The following is a 21,171-nucleotide window of genomic DNA, read 5'->3' as shown; positions in this document are numbered from 1 at the left end:
AAAGATCAGATCAGAGAGACAGTGAAAAAAAAATGTCATGGATAGGGGTCGACGAACGTCAAGGCATTCTATTGGATAATGAAATTGATAGTTATATCAAACTTCATGTTTTCTTGCGATCACTTTAGTGAAACAAAGGGAAGCTATATTTATATACACAGAGGAGATATGGGAGAGGCTCGTGGCAGATAACAGGTGACATATAAATGCAATCGTCAATATAGTACTTTGTGTAAGTACTGTGCAAGACAGTGCATCTGATATATTGTGGTGACTAAGTGTGAAGTGAATTATGATACCGCCACGCCTCCGAAACGGAAGTTCGTATTTAATTTAACTCTAGAGAAAGAATATACTTTCATAAAATAATAATAATAATAATAATAAAATCGGGTCACAAAATATAATCTGAGAATCAGGTTTACGCCCCCCTCCTCTCCAGCCCCGGATTCATATGTGTCCCATTTTTGCAAATTAAAATTCTGGTCACTTTTAGGCTATCTCATCTTCCAGAAAGCGAACCGCACCTCCAAACGATACCTCTGGATCCGCTAGTGCTTCTGTATGGCACAGTTCTATACAATATACATACTGTTATCGTTGGAAAAGAACCCGTCAAGGCACCCTTGCAAAACAACATCAAAGATAAACGGTTTTATTTATTTTTCTGTATGGCTTAGTTCTATAAAATGAATACATGCTGTTACTGTGGGTGAAGAACCCGTGAAGGGTGCAGTGCGTCCCGCGCATACAGCACCCTGCGAAACACCACGTTAGAGGGAAGTGGTTTTAATTGTCCTTCTGTATATCAGTTCTATATAGTAAATTCATATAGTCATTAGCACAAATCCCGAGAGGATGAGGGGGACATGTCCCCAACCTTGGAACTACGGGGGACTGTCCCCTCAATAATTCGATTTGAAATGTGTTTTTGGGGGAGAAATGTGATGATTTGTGTCCGACTGCCACAAAGGAAAGTGAGATGAAATTGATGTCTCTTGGCTTGTTTCATTTTAAAAAAAGAATCGTATTCTTTCATATTTCAAACTGAACTTCGTATCCTGGCGTATTTACGTCACACCAATCTGTATTAATTCAGCTCCCGTTACTTGGACACAAATTGCAATAAGTGTCAGAAAAGGATATGTGCCTTTCCTCATGCTGGAAAATTGTATCAGCTGTAGATAGGGCATAAATCCCGAGGAAATGGGGAGCCTGCCCCCCAATTTCAATACATTAAATTCGTCTTTAATTATTGTTAGTCTATTTATTTAATTCCTGTAACGATTCCTATAATGCTATTGAGATCATCATCATTTTTCTCAAATAATAGTATTCTTGCGTCATACATAATTTATTTTCTTTCTTCATAGTTTTGGGAAAGTCATTATTTAAGTTATTATAAAATAAGTGTCCTAAAATTTAATGCGGTCTAAGTAGAAGCATACCAATTACAAATATGCATGTATTCAGATTTCAGAATAAGTTCATGGCACTGATTTGTAATACTGATATTTACCACTATTTCATCTACATCGCCTGATATATAATATACATGTTCACCTCAGAAAGCAGATTCATCTGAGTCTCATCTGCCCCTTCGCCACCAAAAAAAGCCTTAAATCTGCCCGTCTCCCAATATTGAAGACAACTGTGCTCCCCCAGTTTCTTTGGGAGCCACCCTTGCACCGCCACTGCACTTTATCCGATTGTACACTAATGGAATCTATGACTAACAATAATGGACATTCACTTTTGCCCAATTTCAATCCGACATTTTGTTCTGGAGTATGTCTGTTTTTGCATTTTTCCGAAAATTTTCGGATGGTCATCGCTCCGAGGCATTTCTACACCCAGGTTGGTCTATACTTTTCTTTTTATCTTGGAGACAGAAATTAAATCTTCCAAAAGACACACACACACACACACACACACACACACATATATATATATATATATATATATATATATAACGTAATCACGTTTGTATGAGCGCCCTCTTGGTAGACTTGTCCACCGCCCTCATTAGTAAGCCAGCACGGGCCTGGATCTTTGTGGATGTTTGTGATACTGTAGCATCCTTAGTTTGTAACAAAATTTCAGCCTTTTTTTATATTATTCTAAAAGTTACAAGAGTGTAAAGATAAATAGTCCACTAAGTGTGTTCGTGTCACGTTATTTTTTTATTTTTACTCTAAGAGTGTCAAACACGAGTATCCTCTAAATAAATCTTATCTACCCCACTCGGGGAGGAAGCTAGAAGATTCAAATGACACCAATGTACAATCACTTACCTCTGTTTCTTTTGTGGCTCCATCTCTGGATCACCCTCGGCCTCAATAATCTCTTCCAGTGACTGCTATCTTGATGTTTCCTGTATAACACCAACGTGTCGTGATCTTAAATGGTACCACAAGCCAGTCGTTGAATTTCGATTGTGGATAATACTTCGACAGTAATTGCATTTTGAAGAAACACCATCATTTTCAGGAGTGAAATGTTCCCATATATTTCCCATTGTAAATACTTCCCGAAAATATCTCTTCTTGCAGTTATCTTATATAGTTCGAAACAAGCTCTGCGTTGGTAACTGATATAATGAACTCAGTTGGGTATTCCTCATAACGAACTAATGCTTCTCCCACTAGGACAATAAACATATCAGAAGTGTTGATATCGTAGGACACGTGTCCTTTCTCTAAACAACAATCTTTTATTGTTACCAAAATATTCAGTCACAGCGAATACGAAACCACGTACCGTATCAACAAAGGCGAGTACGAGATAGCTAGCTAAAAGCAGTCTCAAATAGCTATTACGATTAGAACACGCCGCATCAGCGAAATAAGATACTATTCAATTTCAGTCAGGGAGTAAAGCTTATCTGTATGTAATGATGCGTTTCTTTTCTTTTGTTTATAACTTCAATCAAACCAGGCAGGGAAGGAAATGTTGCTCTTTCGCAACTTCAAATTTCTCATCAGTTTCGTTTCGTCCCTTCGTGTTCCATCTCCTTCTGTTTCGATTTTTTTCGTTTTTCGTTTTCCGAAAAATTTTTCGTTTTTCGTTTTCCGAAAAATTTTTCGTTTTTCGTTTCCGAAAAATTTTTCGTTTTTCGTATTCCGAAAAATTTTTCGTTTTTCGTTTTTCGAAAAATTTTTCGTTTTTCGTTTTCCGAAAAATTTTTCGTTTTTCGTTTTCCGAAAAATTTTTCGTTTTTCGTTTTTCGAAAAATTTTTCGTTTTTCGTTTTTCGTTTTCGAAAAATCCATTTTTCGAGAAAGTATTTTTCGAAAAAATGTGGCCATCCCTATTCTAAACAACTAATTTTAAGTCCTGGCTTTCCATTAATATGTTAAAATAATATGTTTTTGTACATGTCTCAGTATCCTTTCTTTTTTGCAAATTTTTATATTTCCATGTACTTATTTCCTTATTGCAAATATTGAATGTAGTTTTTTTGGATGGTTTCCAATGATATTCATGGTAATGATATTTGTGATATTCTGTAATGAACACACGCAGTTGTTTGGAAATGTATTTTTAAGATTCAAAGGATAGAATTTGTGGAGTTCCCAACAATTAAAGCAACCTGTTGTGCTCTGTCATTACATCAAATCACTTGTTTCCACTATACTATTAAGATAGCCATAGACGCAGCACTTGCATGAAGATTTATTATGCATGTTGGAAGAATTTTTTGCCCACACACGTACCAATTTGCTGTACAACTTAGTTGAAGGGGTAGGGAGGAAAAGGTCACGTGATTTCTTCCTCTGCCGTGATTTTATCATTTTTCATGCAAGTTGGACGGTTTCTTCATGCATGTGTGTGCATGTATGGGTCACTTTACAGCTGCTCTTCCGTCTGTCACCTGCAGATCTTCACTAACGAGGAAAAGCTTGTTTCGTGTGCAAATTTCCACTAAACAACAGGATGCAATACCTATATGGCTTAAACAACCAATCAAAACACGTGTTTTCGTTTGTATAGTTATCTAAATAAGGATACGGTAGCGATATCTTCTGAAAATACCAAGCATTAAAAACAAAAAGAAATACAGCGGTAGTTGCGTCCCATAAAATTCATTTCTACTACTTAATGTAGAACGAAATTCTCAAATTTCGAGATTTTGAGGACCCCTTTGATATGATCCGCATTTTACCGGACCTCAGTAATGCTGATAAGTGCATGCAAAAATATTCAAGTTCTGTGGACCCAAAGTGACCTTAAGAGACATTTCACCCAACAAGATCGGCATCGATGCTGGATGCCTTTCAACAGAAGGTAAGAAAATATTTTCATGTATACGATATACGTATTTGCTTTTCACTATGTAAATTGTTACAATATCAAACATCACTAAAATCAACTTCAGAATAAAAAAAAAATGTTATAACCATGTTGCACATATTATACTAATATTTTTCGTAATGAACTTAAATAAAGTTTAGTTTTACTATACGCTCAAGGACTTCTAGAGGTCTGCGGACGACAGTTTAAGAAACGCTGGTCTAGGATAGATTTTCAGCAACAAATAAGAGGGAAAAAATCAGTAAGAACTTGAAACTCACAACAATCAACACGTAACGATAAACAAAAAGGAACAAAACGAAATGTTAACTATCAAGTACTTACCTTGCCGTCTGGACTGCATATTTTGATTCCTGCCAGCGATATCACAAGCAGAACTGGTTTGGTCTTTTCACAACCCTGGAAACAATAAAGAATCAAAAGTTAACTTGTGAAATAATTAGGTTTATTGATAAACTAAATGACCATTCTCCTCACAATAATAGAAAAGATGAATTGAAAATCTTAACGACACACCATACTTCCCTGGATTCTGACATGGCAAACTCAAATTCGCTGGAATTCTACCAGAAACTCACCTCTAAATTGCTCTTTCCAAATTTGTTTCGTTAAACTAATGTGACCTCTGGCGTTGAAAATAAGAACTAATAATAATAATAATAATAATAATAATAATAATAATAATAATAATAATAATAATAATAATAATAATAATACTTTGTAAACATGTGAAGACTACACGATTGTACCCATTTAGTTTTTGAAAGACTTATTTTGAAGTAATGTATAGAAACCTCGTCGGATTTTGATAACCTGAAAAAGACATTAGTAAATAGAACATCCACAAGGTAACCAGATTTGGTGGAAACAATGAATAAATAAGTGGCCGATGAATATGACGTAGAAAGTGCTGGTGATTGACATGCGCGAATGAGTTGAGTTGAGTTGATTTTGAGTTTAACGTCTCGTTCAACAGCGAGGCTATATGAGACGTGGACCTACTGATTAACGTGGAATCCGAACCACATGAGTTCCCGCAGGGAATCGAACCCAGGTCTCCCACGCCAAAGTTGCGTACGCTAACCGGTTAGCCACGAAGGAGCTCTACATGCGCGAATGACTATGAAGTATTGACCATGTTTACCCAAGGTTATATAATGCGAATTGAGAGTGAAATCTTTCAGTTTAACGTACCACGTTTATGTCCTTTAAGCTAAGGAAGACGATGATTAAAACAAGTGAACGATAATGGAAGAATTAGTGGAACGAAAAAGTGGATGGAAACGAGAGTACCCCAAGAAAACCCACGGACATGATGTTGTCCACCAGAAACTTGACCAGGGACCCCACGGACAGCAATGAGAGTGAGGTAGAAGTGTTGTGTGTACCGTTAGTACCTGTTAAACGAATATTGAGCAGTTCAAATGAGGCCAAAATACATATAGTGACGCGAAATCGGGAGTACTGGGATCAACACCCATGCCTAAAATATACAGTTGTCCAAAGTGTAAGAAACTAGCCATTCAAAACTGTCAAGCATTGGAGTTGAGACTTACAGATCAGCAAGAACTATCCAACGGTATTTTGCATATTGCATGCAGGATTGTACCTACAAAAACGATTTTGTTTACAAAACCACAAATGATACAGAAACACAGTTGGGCACCAAAATATGCAACAAGTCATAGTACTTTTGAAACACTGTTGCATTCTCTGATGAAAAGTCAACTTTATCATTTGTCAGACAGTGGTCGACAGTGGATGCAGAAGCCATTCACAGACCACGACTTACCACAGTTTCTCGAGTTTCTCCAAATACGATGGTATTAGTGTCATGGTGTGGGAACAAGTTGGAAAAGTCGTCAGAACAATTTTTTTTTTCGATGGGCACATCAATACTGCAAAATACATCGAGGTATTACAAGATCGATTCCTACACTTCCGTGAAAGAGTCTAGTTGTTGCAGGGGCGTCATTTCAGAATTTGCTTGAGGTGGGAAGAGCACCACCGACACAAGACTTTCACATTTTGTACTAGTATATTAATAGACAATCGATTAAAGTATATGTATTCCTCGAACTCTTGGGGGATAATTGCCCCCTCCCACCCCCTCAATGACGCCCCTGAGTTGTTGTAGGATGCCAGCCACACAATTAATGGATGAAAGGGCACCATGTCATATGGCCAAACGTTGGAAGATACAAAATGGGGTTTAAACTCTGTTGAGGCCTGGACAATCCCCGGATATTAATCCTATAGAAAATGTTCCGTATTTTTACAACTACAATTACATAACCACCACAAAAATACGCAAACAAACAGCAATTACTCGAAGCCTCTATAAGGAATGGCAGCACCTGGCATAAGATTTCATGAACAACTTATTGGATATCATGGCACCTCAAGAGTCGAAGCTTTATGTTCCGCAAAAGGAGATAACATGAAGTATTAACTTCAACTCTTCCCTTTGGTCTAGGCTAGTGGACGCACTTTGATGCAAGGAATACTGGGTACGATTCCCGGAGGAAGAGGCTTGAAATTTAAAGGGATAACGATATTTTGGATTCCACCTTAAACTGTAAATCCATGTCTCATACAGCCTCGGTGCTGAAAAAGGATGCTAAATTCAAAAGTTAACCAACAAATACTAATTCTAGCATCCAGATTAGTTCTTTCATGCATGATACGTAACAATGGTCACAAGCTGTTTTCGGATATCTAACTGTCTATTTACTTATTTCGGGAAATAAATGTCAGAAAGACAAAAGCCATGGTGATTGGAACAAAGGGATCGGTGTCAAATATAGAAGTAGGAGGGGAGAAAATACAACAGGCTACTAGTTTTTGATACTTTGGTAATATTATTAGTGATGATATAGAGTGTGAACGTGAAATAAAAGTAAGGAAAATGGCGAGAGAAGCTTTTAAGAGGAAGAAAAGACAATATTGTGGGGTCTTGAATAAAGACTTATAGAAGGCATCGTGTGGAGTATTGTGCTATGTGGGTCAGAAACTTGGACATTACGCAAGAAGGATAAAAAGCAACCGGAAAGTCTCGAAATGTGGGTGTAGAAAAGAATGGAAAGAATTGGCTGGCTTTAGTGGAAAACGAATAAGATGATCTTAGAAATGGTGGGGGAGAAAAGAACAATTTTAGATATTATTAAGAAGAGAGAGAGAAACTGGTTAGAACATTGGGTAAGAAAGAACTGTATCATGATAGACATGCTAAAGGGTATATTGGTAGGAAAGGGAAGGAGAGGGCGAAGGAGACTACAATTAATGGACGATAAGAAAACAGAGAAATCGTACGTGAAGACGAAGAAGTTAGCGGAAGACCGTGGAGCATGGAAGCTTCTCAGTTGCAGCATGTGATCTGCCAATAATGCAAGAATACGTATCATTTAAAAAAATAAGCATATTATACGTAAACTTCGAAGAATCAATGTAAAAGTGGATCAAGCATAATTATATAAACTCTGCTAAGACAATAGAGAATATGACATACATCTATGAATGAATGGGCTTGCCTTTATAATAAATATTTTTGTATAGATATTTATACAACTCACAACTCTTAAATGTTTTCCAGTCAGTGGCGAATCTAATCTGGGGCCGGGAGGATCTAGGCCTCCCAGGTTTTTGAGTGACAAAATACTTTAAGGCACTGTTTATACGTGTTTATAGTAAACTCATGATATGCTTATTATTGTCTGAGTTCTAGCTGCTCCCGTTTTTACCTTCTAGACAGTGTCGTGCCGTCGAAAATCATCACACGGGACTAGACTATACGACGGCTCCCCGTACATATGAGTGAGATCGACAGACCAGCCACGAAGCGCCACCATAGTTGACGCAAAGCGTAAGAAAATTTTCAAAAACAAACCATGGTTTTCCTTGATTTTAAGCACTTTTTATTATTACTTTTTTTCTTTTCATTTATGTGCACATGCATTTTCCCATCATGAATAACATAAATCTGACCCTGGTCAAATTAAATAGTAGATTGAAAAATACTGCTGTTGATCTAAAAATATTCCAAGTAATTTTTCCTCCCTCTTTTCTCTTTGTTTCTTTTCTTTTTCCTCCGGAATTTTGCGCCCCCTTACTTTGACGCCTGGGGCTGTCGTCCCGGTCGACCCCCCCATTTCAAGGCACTACTTCTAGATCCGTCGCTGTTTGAAGGGTGCATAATAGCGTCCCTTTATGAATGAACAGGATATGGATACTCAACGTTACCACTGCAGATCTTAAGAGGCCTTATCACTGTGAAATTAAAATACCGCTAAGTTTACAATAATTGTATGATATCTTCAAATAGACAAAAATATAATCGAAAAGTGGAACAAGACCTCCCTAGACAACATTATTTTGCATGCGATACCGTTATCATGACTCATTTATCTGCTTTCGATTTCCAGCCATTTAGAAAATGGGTATTTATTTTCGCGTTTCTAAATACCTGCAAACGGAAAGCTACTAAGTGACTCGTAATAGCGGTATCTCATGCAAAATAACATCGTCTAAGGAGGTATTGATCCACTTTTCGATTATCTTTTATCTATCTGAAGATAACACATAATTACAGTAAAATTAGCAGTATTTTAATTTCGCAGTGATAGGGACTTTTAACGGATTTACTCCATTAATGTACTCGTCCGAGATAATCGTTCTAGCTTTTATCGACTGCACAAAAATCTGAATTCAAAAATTTGTTTTCGTTTAAGAGTTATCACGTGGAGTAATGGTCATACTTTAGTTACAATCTTATAAAAAAAAACATTAGTTTCATCCTAACAAAATCTTGTAGAGCATGTAAGAAAGATGATCACCTGCACTTCTCTCATGCTTAATTCTATTATACGAACATTGAAGACAGCAATAATTATTATCATAGTAGTGCCATTCTCCTAGCTTAGATAGAAACACTGCAAGAAAGGAGGAAACTTCTCTGCAAAGAGGACTTCTACAACTTTGGCGGTACTAGACTATACGGAGCTTTCTCTCTCTTTCTCTTTCATGCTTGCTTTCTTAAACTTTTGATGATCACTATTTTAAAGGGAGCTAGAATGAGAAAGACAAAAGCCTTAGGAGGGAAATAGTAAGTTTAAAAAAAAGGTAAAAGAAAGCAAAAGAAAAAAAAAGCCACCTAAAGTTTTCTACTACTACTAGATGGCGCTATATCATTCTACTATAAAGCAGCGTTTTTATTCATTCTCTTGTTCATTCAGTCTTCCGTCATTAAGTATTCATATGCCAAAAAATATATAAGAAGGTTCGAAAAAAAAGGGGGAATAATGAAAATGCAGACAAAGAGGAGAAAAGGACGATAGGAGGGAAGGATTCGAACAGAAAGAAAATTCGTTGGGAAGGATAGGATGAGATATGTCCTATTGTTCTATGTCAGTGCGCTGCTACTTCCCTCTATCATTCATAGGTGTAATTACTGGAACGGCGCTTACAGTACAAGTGTGGATAGAGTTCGTCTTTTGTTTTAAGGGAGGTGATTAAAAAGAAAAAGGGGGGACGAAGAGCTTTTCAAAAGCAAAAGATTTCTTCTCCACCCTTTCTCAAAGCAATATGAGTCGATATAAGCCAAGTTAAGAAGATCAATGCTTACTTTTAAACGTACCTATGCCATAGGGAGAGACAATACATTATCAGTATGAAGTAACTGCAAAGAATTGGAATATCCATTTCGCATGAAGATAGTCCTATGTATGCTGTCTATGTATCCTAAACGACATGCAACAATTAGCATCGATATATTAAGAAATGCATATATTTAAGGATACGCAAATTGAATGATGTGTAATACGTATCTTATGCTACAACCAACATCGACAATACCACCTAACCTTCAAGGAGGCACGGTGGCTCAGTGGTACAGTGTGGGGTCCCTAGTTCGATCTCAGCTCGCGCCAAGTGGACTTTGTGGTGGACGAACACCGTGTTCGTGGGTTTAGTCGGTGTTATCCCATTTCTTCCCATTTTATTCACTTCTCATCATCACCGTCTCCTTTAGCCAATCCAGAATAAACGTGGGACGTAAAACTGAAAGATTTTATTTCATTTCACCATCTAACCTTAAAAATAGTTTCAGTTCGCTCAAATTTTGGGCTTGTTGAAATAGCCCTTCGATACGCGTGGTATTGAATTCGATTCCCGAAGGAAGTAAAGATTTCTTTTATATATATTGATCTATCATCATAAGGTAGACTACGACTTACTTGAATTTAAGAAGTAATACACTCCGCTATAACAACGATGGAAACTAACGTGCTGATCATCTGGCCAATCAGAACTCTTGCTACAAATGTAGTGCAGATTTATTTCCTGGTACGAGAATATATAAATGCATCCTTCAGGTTACTCCAGCTAGCTATACTACGGGAGAAGTTTCTATGACAACCATATTGACAACCTGTGTACCAACCACTTACACCTACCCATATAGTAATTGAATAGGAATATCGCATGATTTAAAACTAGTAGTGTCGCAGTGTACGGAACGTTAAAATTGAAGGTTATGTCCGCGCGTCTGTCGATATGTATCACAGTAAAAACGGTAAAAAAAAAAATGGAGAAGCGTCTTTTTTTTTTAGAATAGACTCAGTGTCCCAGGAATAGATTCCACCTCCCTCGTTAACATACTATCCAAACCGGAAGTTGTAGAAATCAATCATTTCCGGTTTCAGAGTTGATCGCCACAGTAGAACGAAAACGATAATAGCAACAAATTGTTTCCCGATTATCAACGAACAAAAAGCTATAATTTACAGCGTCTCATGAAAGGATACCACTTCCACCCGAACCACTTACGAAAACCGGAAGTAGCAGACATTTACTACTGAATTCCGGTTTCTATATTGATCTCCTTAGAACAAATATGACTCTAGATTACATTTCGTTCATTAATTCTCTACTCAAAGGGTAACTGGGAGGAATCAACCATTTCAGGTTCCATTTCATTCATTAAATCTCTATTCAAAGTGGTATTGAAAGGAATCAATCATTTCAAGACCCATTTCGTCCATTAACTCTCTATTCAAAGTGGAATTGGAAGGAATCAACCATTTCGGGTTTCATTTCATTCATTAACACTCGATTCATAGTGGAATTGGAAGGAATCAATCATTTAAAGTCCCATTTCGTCCATTAACTCTCTATTCAATGTGGAATTAGAAGGAATCAAACATTTCAGGCTCCATTTCATTCATTAAGTCTCTATTCAAAGTGGAATTGAAAGGAATCAATCATTTCAAGTCCCATTTCGTCCATTAACTCTCTATTCAAAGTGAATTTGGAAAGAATCAATCATTTTCGGTCCAACAAGGTTCGCCCTAGCAAAATGGTAATGGAGAGCGAGGTAACTAATCGATTTCAAACTTTTTTTTTAATAATCGATTTGAAGCGTTAAGAAAATTATCCACCCTTTTCTGTATCTCTTTACCAAGTCCAGACCAATTTACTATTTTCGTTTTAAATTTTGATCCCTATAGAGCAAAGACGGTAAGAGATATCGAGAATAGATCTTTCAGACTCAATTAAACGTCTTAACAAAAAATTAATTTCAAGCTTTAACGCAGTATGTGAACGGAAATTGGTGAAAATCTACTACAGTTTCCGATTACAACGCTAATTTCCATAGTGAAAAACGTGAATAGACAGCGAGAAGTAGATTTTAATATGAGCTCAGTACCACATGAATTTTTTTTCCATCTTTGACTATACTTCTCTATTGTAAGCGGAAATGATTTAATCTACTATAACTTCCGGTTTTAAAACTGATCCTTATAGAATAAAAACAATGATATGAGGCAACTAACGATTTATATACAGATTCAGTATCCTAAGAAAAGACTGAATCCGGAAACAGTGTGAAACAGAACCTTCAGTTTCAATACTAATTCCTATGTAGTAATACTTGTAAGATATAACAAGAATTCATGACTGTAATACACTGCATAAATATGGATTCAGTATCAGGGAAACGGATTCCATATCTCAAATTATCCCTCTATTCCAGCTGAAAGTTATGATCTGTTTCAATCTGCAATTAGTATAGTTTGGAACTCTACCGTACCTTCACAACTGTGAAATTAAACTCACTTGTTATAGTATACTGATGACAATTTTTCTCAATTAATACACTGCAACTGAAAGTGGTAATAGATTTCTTCCATCCGATTTTCGTAGTAGATAGGTTAAAGTGGAGTTGAAAAATTTCTTGGGATCCTTAAACTGGTTGAAGACAACTGTTTCCTGTTATTTATTATGGCTTTTATTCTATAGGGATAAACGTTAAAATAGGAAATGCTTTATTTCTGTCACTTTCAGTTTGAATAGAGAGTTAAAGTAAAATTGTACCTATTCCGAGAACGCTAAACGATTTTAGAAAACGCTTCACAGCATTTCTTATCGTATTTAATGTAAGTCAGGGTTTCTCAACCTGGGGGTCGCGAAGATAAGCGGAAGATGAATGGAGTGACCAAATTTAGTTTTAGCCCATTCGCTTTTAAGGAAGATACTGTATTCACTATATACAGAAAATGGATTCTACTATCAGAGAAATAAATGGCTATCGTGAGATCTCCGCAATAGGTATATTAAAATTCCCACACAAGCTTATTACAAACCAGAAATTACAAAGGGGTCGGTGGCAAGCGGATGTCATAAAATGAGGGTCGTGATAGGAGTTAGGTTGAGAACCATTGCTGAAGGTAAATCAATACTGAAACCAGAAGTTGAAGTAGATTTCTATCACTTCCGGTTTTGCTTGAGAGGTAAGGATAGACATGAAATGTATTCTTGGTACGCTTAATTGATTTCCGAAAATCTCGTTAATCTCGTTATTTATTACACCATTTTTGTTCTATACTGATCAATGATTTCTATCGCTTTCGGTGAATGAATCACCTCTATCAACGACCCTGATTCTAACTTTTGACTCTATGAACCACCTCAATCAACGAACCTGATTCTAACTTTTGACTCTATGAACCACCTCAATCAACGAACCTGATTCTAACTTTTGACTCTATGAACCACCTCAATCAACGAACCTGATTCTAACTTTTGACTCTATGAACCACCTCAATCAACGAACCTGATTCTAACTTTTGACTCTATGAACCACCTCAATCAACGAACCTGATTCTAACTTTTGACTCTATGAACCACCTCAATCAACGAACCTGATTCTAACTTTTGACTCTCTGAACCACCTCAATCAACGAACCTGATTCTAACTTTTGACTCTATGAACCACCTCAATCAACGAACCTGATTCTAACTTTTGACTCTCTGAACCACTTCAATCAACGAACCTGATTCTAACTTTTGACTCTCTGAACCACCTCAATCAACGAACCTGATTCTAACTTTTGACTCTATGAACCACCTCAATCAACGAACCTGATTCTAACTTTTGACTCTATGAACCACCTCAATCAACGAACCTGATTCTAACTTTTGACTCTATGAACCACCTCAATCAACGAACCTGATTCTAACTTTTGACTCTATGAACCACCTCAATCAACGAACCTGATTCTAACTTTTGACTCTATGAACCACCTCAATCAACGAACCTGATTCTAACTTTTGACTCTATGAACCACCTCAATCAACGAACCTGATTCTAACTTTTGACTCTATGAACCACCTCAATCAACGAACCTGATTCTAACTTTTGACTCTATGAACCACCTCAATCAACGAACCTGATTCTAACTTTTGACTCTATGAACCACCTCAATCAATGAACCTGATTCTAACTTTTGACTCTATGAACCACCTCAATCAACGAACCTGATTCTAACTTTTGACTCTATGAACCACCTCAATCAACGAACCTGATTCTAACTTTTGACTCTATGAACCACCTCAATCAACGAACCTGATTCTAACTTTTGACTCTATGAACCACCTCAATCAACGAACCTGATTCTAACTTTTGACTCTATGAACCACCTCAATCAACGAACCTGATTCTAACTTTTGACTCTATGAACCACCTCAATCAACGAACCTGATTCTAACTTTTGACTCTATGAACCACCTCAATCAATGAACCTGATTCTAACTTTTGACTCTATGAACCACCTCAATCAACGAACCTGATTCTAACTTTTGACTCTATGAACCACCTCAATCAACGAACCTGATTCTAACTTTTAACTTTATGAACCACCTCAATCAACGAACCTGATTCTAACTTTTGACTCTATGAACCACCTCAATCAACGAACCTGATTCTAACTTTTGACTCTATGAACCATCTCAATCAACGAACCTGATTCTAACTTTTGACTCTATGAACCACCTCAATCAAGGAACCTGATTCTAACTTTTGACTCTATGAACCACCTCAATCAACGAACCTGATTCTAACTTTTGACTCTATGAACCACCTCAATCAACGAACCTGATTCTAACTTTTGACTTTATGAACCACCTCAATCAACGAACCTGATTCTAACTTTTGACTCTATGAACCACCTCAATCAACGAACCTGATTCTAACTTTTGACTCTATGAACCACCTCAATCAACGAACCTGATTCTAACTTTTGACTCTATGAACCACCTCAATCAACGAACCTGATTCTAACTTTTGACTCTATGAACCACCTCAAACAATGAACCTGATTCTAACTTTTGACTCTATGAACCACCTCAATCAACGAACCTGATTCTAACTTTTGACTCTCTGAACCACCTCAATCAACGAACCTGATTCTAACTTTTGACTCTATGAACCACCTCAATCAACGAACCTGATTCTAACTTTTGACTCTATGAACCACCTCAATCAACGAACCTGATTCTAACTTTTGACTCTATGAACCACCTCAATCAACGAACCTGATTCTAACTTTTGACTCTATGAACCACCTCAAACAATTAACCTGATTCTAACTTTTAACTTTATGAACCACCTCAATCAACGAACCTGATTCTAACTTTTGACTCTATGAACCACCTCAATCAACGACCCTGATTCTAACTTTTGACTCTATGAACCACCTCAATCAACGAACCTGATTCTAACTTTTGACTCTATGAACCACCTCAATCAACGAACCTGATTCTAACTTTTGACTCTATGAACCACCTCAATCAACGAACCTGATTCTAACTTTTGACTCTATGAACCACCTCAATCAACGAACCTGATTCTAACTTTTAACTTTATGAACCACCTCAATCAACGAACCTGATTCTAACTTTTGACTCTATGAACCACCTCAATCAACGAACCTGATTCTAACTTTTGACTCTATGAACCACCTCAATCAACGAACCTGATTCTAACTTTTGACTCTATGAACCACCTCAATCAACGAACCTGATTCTAACTTTTGACTCTATGAACCACCTCAAACAATGAACCTGATTCTAACTTTTAACTTTATGAACCACCTCAATCAACGAACCTGATTCTAACTTTTGACTTTCTACATCCTGGCCAAAAATTGATGGTCATTCATTCAAGTAGTTTTTTATTTATTTTTTGGCTTTGCATGGAAGGACACATGGACAGACAAAGTAAATATATAAAAGCGTTTGGGGTAGAAACAACCCCATTTTTTTTTAAAAAAAAAGTTAACATAAACAAAGCTAGAGTCCCATATCACCCTGCTTTACAATATGAATGGAGATCTTTTATCATCAGCAAAAGTGTTACCGGATTACTGACGGATGATTTCTCGTAAACTGAAAATTTACCATTAATTACAGTCCTTAGATAACCTCTTCATTCTGATGTGGGAATCTTCCGTTGGAACACCGTTTATCAATTGTCGTCTCTTTATTTTCTTCCATAGTATCATCTACAACAGCCATATGCGAAAGCCAGCCCCCGGGACGGTTTCGGTCTACTGAAATCTTTTATCCGGGGGCCGCGGTGGCTCAGTGGTAGAGCGTTCACTTCTGGTGCATGGGGTCCCGGGTTCAAACCCTGCTTCCACCAAGTGAACTTTGTGGTGGACAAACACCGTGTGCGTGGGTTTTCTCGGGGTTCTCCCGTTTCCTCCCACTTTCTTCATTCCACCATATCATTCATTTCTCATAATCACCGTCTCCTTTAGCCTAACCGGCATAACCGTGGGACGTAAAACTCAAAAATTTCATTTAATTTTTTCTTTTATCCTGCCTGCCTGAGCCGTTATTCAAAATGTATTTCTTACGTAGTCTCGTCACTGAATTATTTTTTTCCTCATTGATAACTGATGTTCACCTTGAAAATATGCTCCGTGAGGGAACATACAGTGCATCTACTAGCACAGAGAGACTATTTCAGAACACGAAGGGTCAAGTTGCTCGCCCATTAAAATTGTAAATATTTTTTCTGCTATCCTACAGTAAGTAAATATTTTCGTGGTCTTTGTGTTCCTGTGAAGATAGTGTATGATGCACGAATTTCTGAATTGAATAAGGTTATTCAATTTTTGCGAAACTGCTATGCTTTGTCTCGTACGGCCCTTGATGCCAGTAAGTTCTGTGTGATTGACCCGCTCACTAAGGGCGCCGATCCTTTGGGGGCCGAGGGGTCCCTGCCCCCTGGTCCCCCAAAACTCATGTGGGTCTCCTATTGTATTTATGAGTATACAATATTTGGCATAATTTGAGCACAATTTGTCTTAAAAATCTTCATATATATACCTCCTGCATCCGAATGCACCCCCCCAAATTTACAGAGAAATCGGCGCCCTTGCCGCCCACCCTTCCAACGTGTTAAGCTGTGACCTGCCTGATCTAAAACGTCTCTTACGATACAGCACTGCTCTCACGCAATATCACAACCAGCTTTCGTCGCTTTTTAAATTACACCTAGAATTCTTATCTTCTTCCCTATTCCTAGTAAAACTTCCTACTCATCAAGTTTAACTCAGCCAATTTTCTCCTTACTTCTCCATACCCACATTTCGACAATCAAAAATGTGTTTCCAAACTTTTTCTAGCCAGTACAAGTTCTTTTAATACCAAGAGGTATTGTTCGTGATATCATAGCAACGGAGTTGAGTTGATTTGATTTTAGTTTAGCGTCCCTTTCAGCAGCGAAGCTATAAGAGACGTGGACGTACTGATTACCATGGAATCCGAACCACATGAGCTCCCGCCGGGATTCGAACCCGGGTCACCCACGCCAAAGGATCATAGCAACCGAATTGCACTCATTGCCAGGTTGATAGATAACACTAAGAAAGAAAAGAAAAGAATTATAAAGGAAGAAATCGTGAGACGACATCACTCAGCAAGTGCACAATCCGGGGAAGGAAGCAGCCTGGCTCCATAGATACCATTCCGGCATTTTCCTGGTGTGAATCAGGAAAATCTTGCTCAGGATGGTTGACCTGAAAAAGCTGTGACATCTTTTCGATCGAGTGTGCCCACCGGGAATCGCACCCGAGACCGCGAGAAAATTAAAAGCAAAAATTATATATCTATATCTATATCTATATCTATCTATCTATATCTATCTATCTATCTATCTATCTATCTATCTATATATATATATATATATATATATATATATATATATATATATATATATATATATATATATAAGCAAAACTTCTGTCAGCTATACAAAAATTGTTAAGAACGTTAGACAAAACAACTGACTTTCATGTTTGTTGTTATTGTTTCCTTATTTTGTGCTTTATTCAAATAGAAAATTAAAAGCTTAACAAGAATAAAAAGGACAACAGATATTTAGTCTTAACGTTAGATTCAGTAAATGCTTTTTAATTTTTTTTCAATGTACAACTACAGCAATTATTTTGACCAAGTTCGTTAATGGTCAATCTATTAAAAACTTTGACAAATAACGGATATTTTAACGTTGTATATCCTTATCCCATTTTTTTTTCTATTGAAACAAAGATGTATATTTCAAGTCCACTAGAAAATAAACGTTGCACCGTTATACGGCAGCAAAGATCCATCTGGCGGACTACATAGAAATTTCTAGAAATAAAAATATAGCAAACTAATGTTCGCATAATCTTTACAGTTTTTGTAGAGCTTACCCTAGGAACACCAAGGTATTTTTGGGTTACGTGGAACACCAACAGGGGGGCCTCTGAGGTTCACAGCATAAAGGTCATTACTTCTCACGGAAAAAAATTATCTTGTCTGATGTGAACTTGGGATGTCTAATGGGGCGTTTACACTTGGTCGATTTAGTCGCACGGCTAAATCGACTCGTTGCATTTGCGACTAAATCGAAGCAACTAGGCCGAATCAGATCGATGGATGTGTTCAATTGTTTCATCCGAAATTGAATGCTGCTTGTCGACTCGCTCTCCTCTGGTCGATTCGAAATCGACTGGCAATTTTAAAGACGTCCAAGCAAGCACTAATTGGTACAATTTGCGGTGTTATAGCAGAAGAAAATAGAACGTCTTTCAGTTCAGTTGCCAGTCGATTAGTCGCCTTCGATCAACAAGCGATTAAATTGAAGTCCCGTTTACACGGTCGATTAAGTTGAAAGTGACGTCAATTCAACTGAATCGAACGCAAATCGACTAAGTGTAAACGCCCCATAAGACATCATATATTTTTATTTTCTATTATTACTAGGTTTCTAAGTACAGTATTGCCAACTATATGTGTGTATTTGTTTAAGTTACTATTTATTATTTATGTCAGTAACTATGCCTATTTATTTTATTTGTTTGTGTAGAAAAACTATCAATAGAAACTTAGCACAGTGTAGTATGTGTACAAAAGCGGTTTCTAAAACCATTTTGATGGTGGTGCAGAAAAGTGGGGTAGAATAGGGAAGAGTAGGATACACTTCAGTATTCCAATGAATTCAGGATTAATCTTTTATAATTCCATCCTGGTTATCCTTGGAATGGCGAAATTCTTTCAAATTTTGTTTCCGTGAAAAGATAGACAGTGTGAGGGATATTTATTGGAGACCATAAGGGATGTCACCAGAGAAGCAGTGTTACCAACGCAACAAAAGTTACAATTTTTCTAGTAGCACAACGTCAGGTTTTTGCACCTATGGAATAATCACGTAAAACGTAGGCAAACAAGCTACGACTTGTCTGTCAGTTTTGTAAACTAACAGCACTAGAACATCATGAATAATACAAGGGATTCATTGCAAGAAACGTACCACTGCTTCCATTTGTTCAATTTGTTCCATCACTGTCTTTTGCATCAAATTATGACAGGGTTATTTTCACCTTGCTACATTCGAGCTCAATACCTTCTCTTCTATGTCAGATTCATTTAAAAGTTCTTTAAGTTCTTTCTCAGTTGAACTTTGGCGAAGAGCACGATTTGCCATTATTCCAATGCTGCTGTAGATTCCCACATACAGTCACAGTCACAGTCACAGAATAGCGAACTGACAATTTCCTATGAATTACGCGTTTTCAGTCAGTGTTGCAGGCTGCTGCTTGTAGATTCTATGATTAAAAATACTTGATAACACAAGAGGTGCAACAGTATAGTTCTTTCAATCACTATTGAAACTTGATTCTCTTGATATATATATATATATATATATATATATATATATATATATATATATATATATATGTGTGTGTGTGTGTGTGTGTGTGTGTGTGATTATAATATAAAGTGAATTTAGGTGTTAGCAGATTTGAAGTAATAAACTAATAGAAAATAAAATATTTAGGTTCCAAAAAATAATCAGAAAAAATGTATATACTAAATTTTTATAATGGGCAATTGGCAACACTGCACCAGAATAATAGCTCAGAGTGTCCCTGCATGTTGTAATACCAAAATTGTTTCAAAGGAAAATAAAAATAAATAGCCAAAGCACTGGAATATAACAGTTAGCGTATGTGGTGAATAGCCCCTTAGTACTACCAAGGAAGGGGGGACTCTGAGGCCCAGAGCATTTTCTTTATTTATAAATAGAAAAAACTAAACACTAAAAACTAAGCAAGTACGTTTTATGATGAGTGGGGTCAAGCTTGACAATATCATTTTTTTTATAGATTTTTATGCAATTAGAAATGTTACAAAATGTAACAAAAACAACTTTTGGGCCTCCGTGCCCCCCCCCCCCCTTGGTGTTCCTAGGGTTAAAACTAAAATATGTAACTAAAACATATTGGACCTTATGCAGAGTCATCTTGACGTATGATTAGTTTCATGCTAAAGGCCTGACTACTGCAGGAAACATGTTAGTCGAACCCTTTAGTATGGCACTAATCACACGTCGGAACGACTCTGCATAAGGCCCATTATGTTTTAATTCATATACACGTACTTGCCTTCAGTGTTGAGGATTTTTGAATTGTTAATAACTACGAGAAATCCCAATTAGTGTAATTATTTATGATAAAAGGCATAGATAAATTGAAAATGCAAGAAGTGTACTCGGATGGTAAAAGTGAAGAATGAGATTACCATTGTGGCTGCGGAGATCATAAATGATTATCAGATGCTGCAAATAATTAATAATTCATGATGCTTCGAATTCCCTTGGGTTTCTTCGTTCATGACCAGTGTAAATGAAAGAGGTACGATGTTTCTTAAACAAGTTTATCCACATAACATGCTTGCGAATTCTCAAGAACATATGTAATAGGTGGAAAATCTACATAAGCATACACAGAGTGAGTTGAACCAGGAAGTTTGATGCAGTATGCAAGTCTTAAACTATGACCTTCTGAAGTGTGGAGTCTTCTTTAAAAGTCAATACTAACGTGCGCCCAAGGTGTATGATCGTGTATTAATCATATACGAAGAGAGGCCTTGTGCATTTTGATGTGGGTGTTTGGTTTTATTATCCAGTTATGACGAATTTGATGTTTATTTTTCTATCTACACAATAGGCCAATGACCAATTACAGTG

General features: G+C 36.9%; 1 protein-coding gene across 2 annotated transcripts in view; it reads right to left on the bottom strand.

Moving 5' to 3' along the window:
• Nucleotides 1-21,171, bottom strand: part of LOC145668634 (EGFR adapter protein-like) — a 1,410,624-nt gene that overhangs the window by 612,057 nt on the left and 777,396 nt on the right. For both annotated transcript variants that reach the window (XM_081736675.1, XM_081736677.1), the window contains one exon: nt 4,638-4,712. In XM_081736675.1, the coding sequence (XP_081592801.1) occupies nt 4,638-4,712 (75 nt within the window). The remainder of the gene's footprint in view (nt 1-4,637; nt 4,713-21,171) is intronic.

Source organism: Thermobia domestica, chromosome 13, assembly GCF_964235325.1.
Source record: "Thermobia domestica chromosome 13, izTheDome1.hap1.1, whole genome shotgun sequence".
Taxonomy (NCBI): Eukaryota; Metazoa; Arthropoda; class Insecta; order Zygentoma; family Lepismatidae; genus Thermobia; species Thermobia domestica.
Note: the sequence above shows the minus strand (reverse complement) of the source record. Positions and strands in the feature narration are given on the sequence as shown.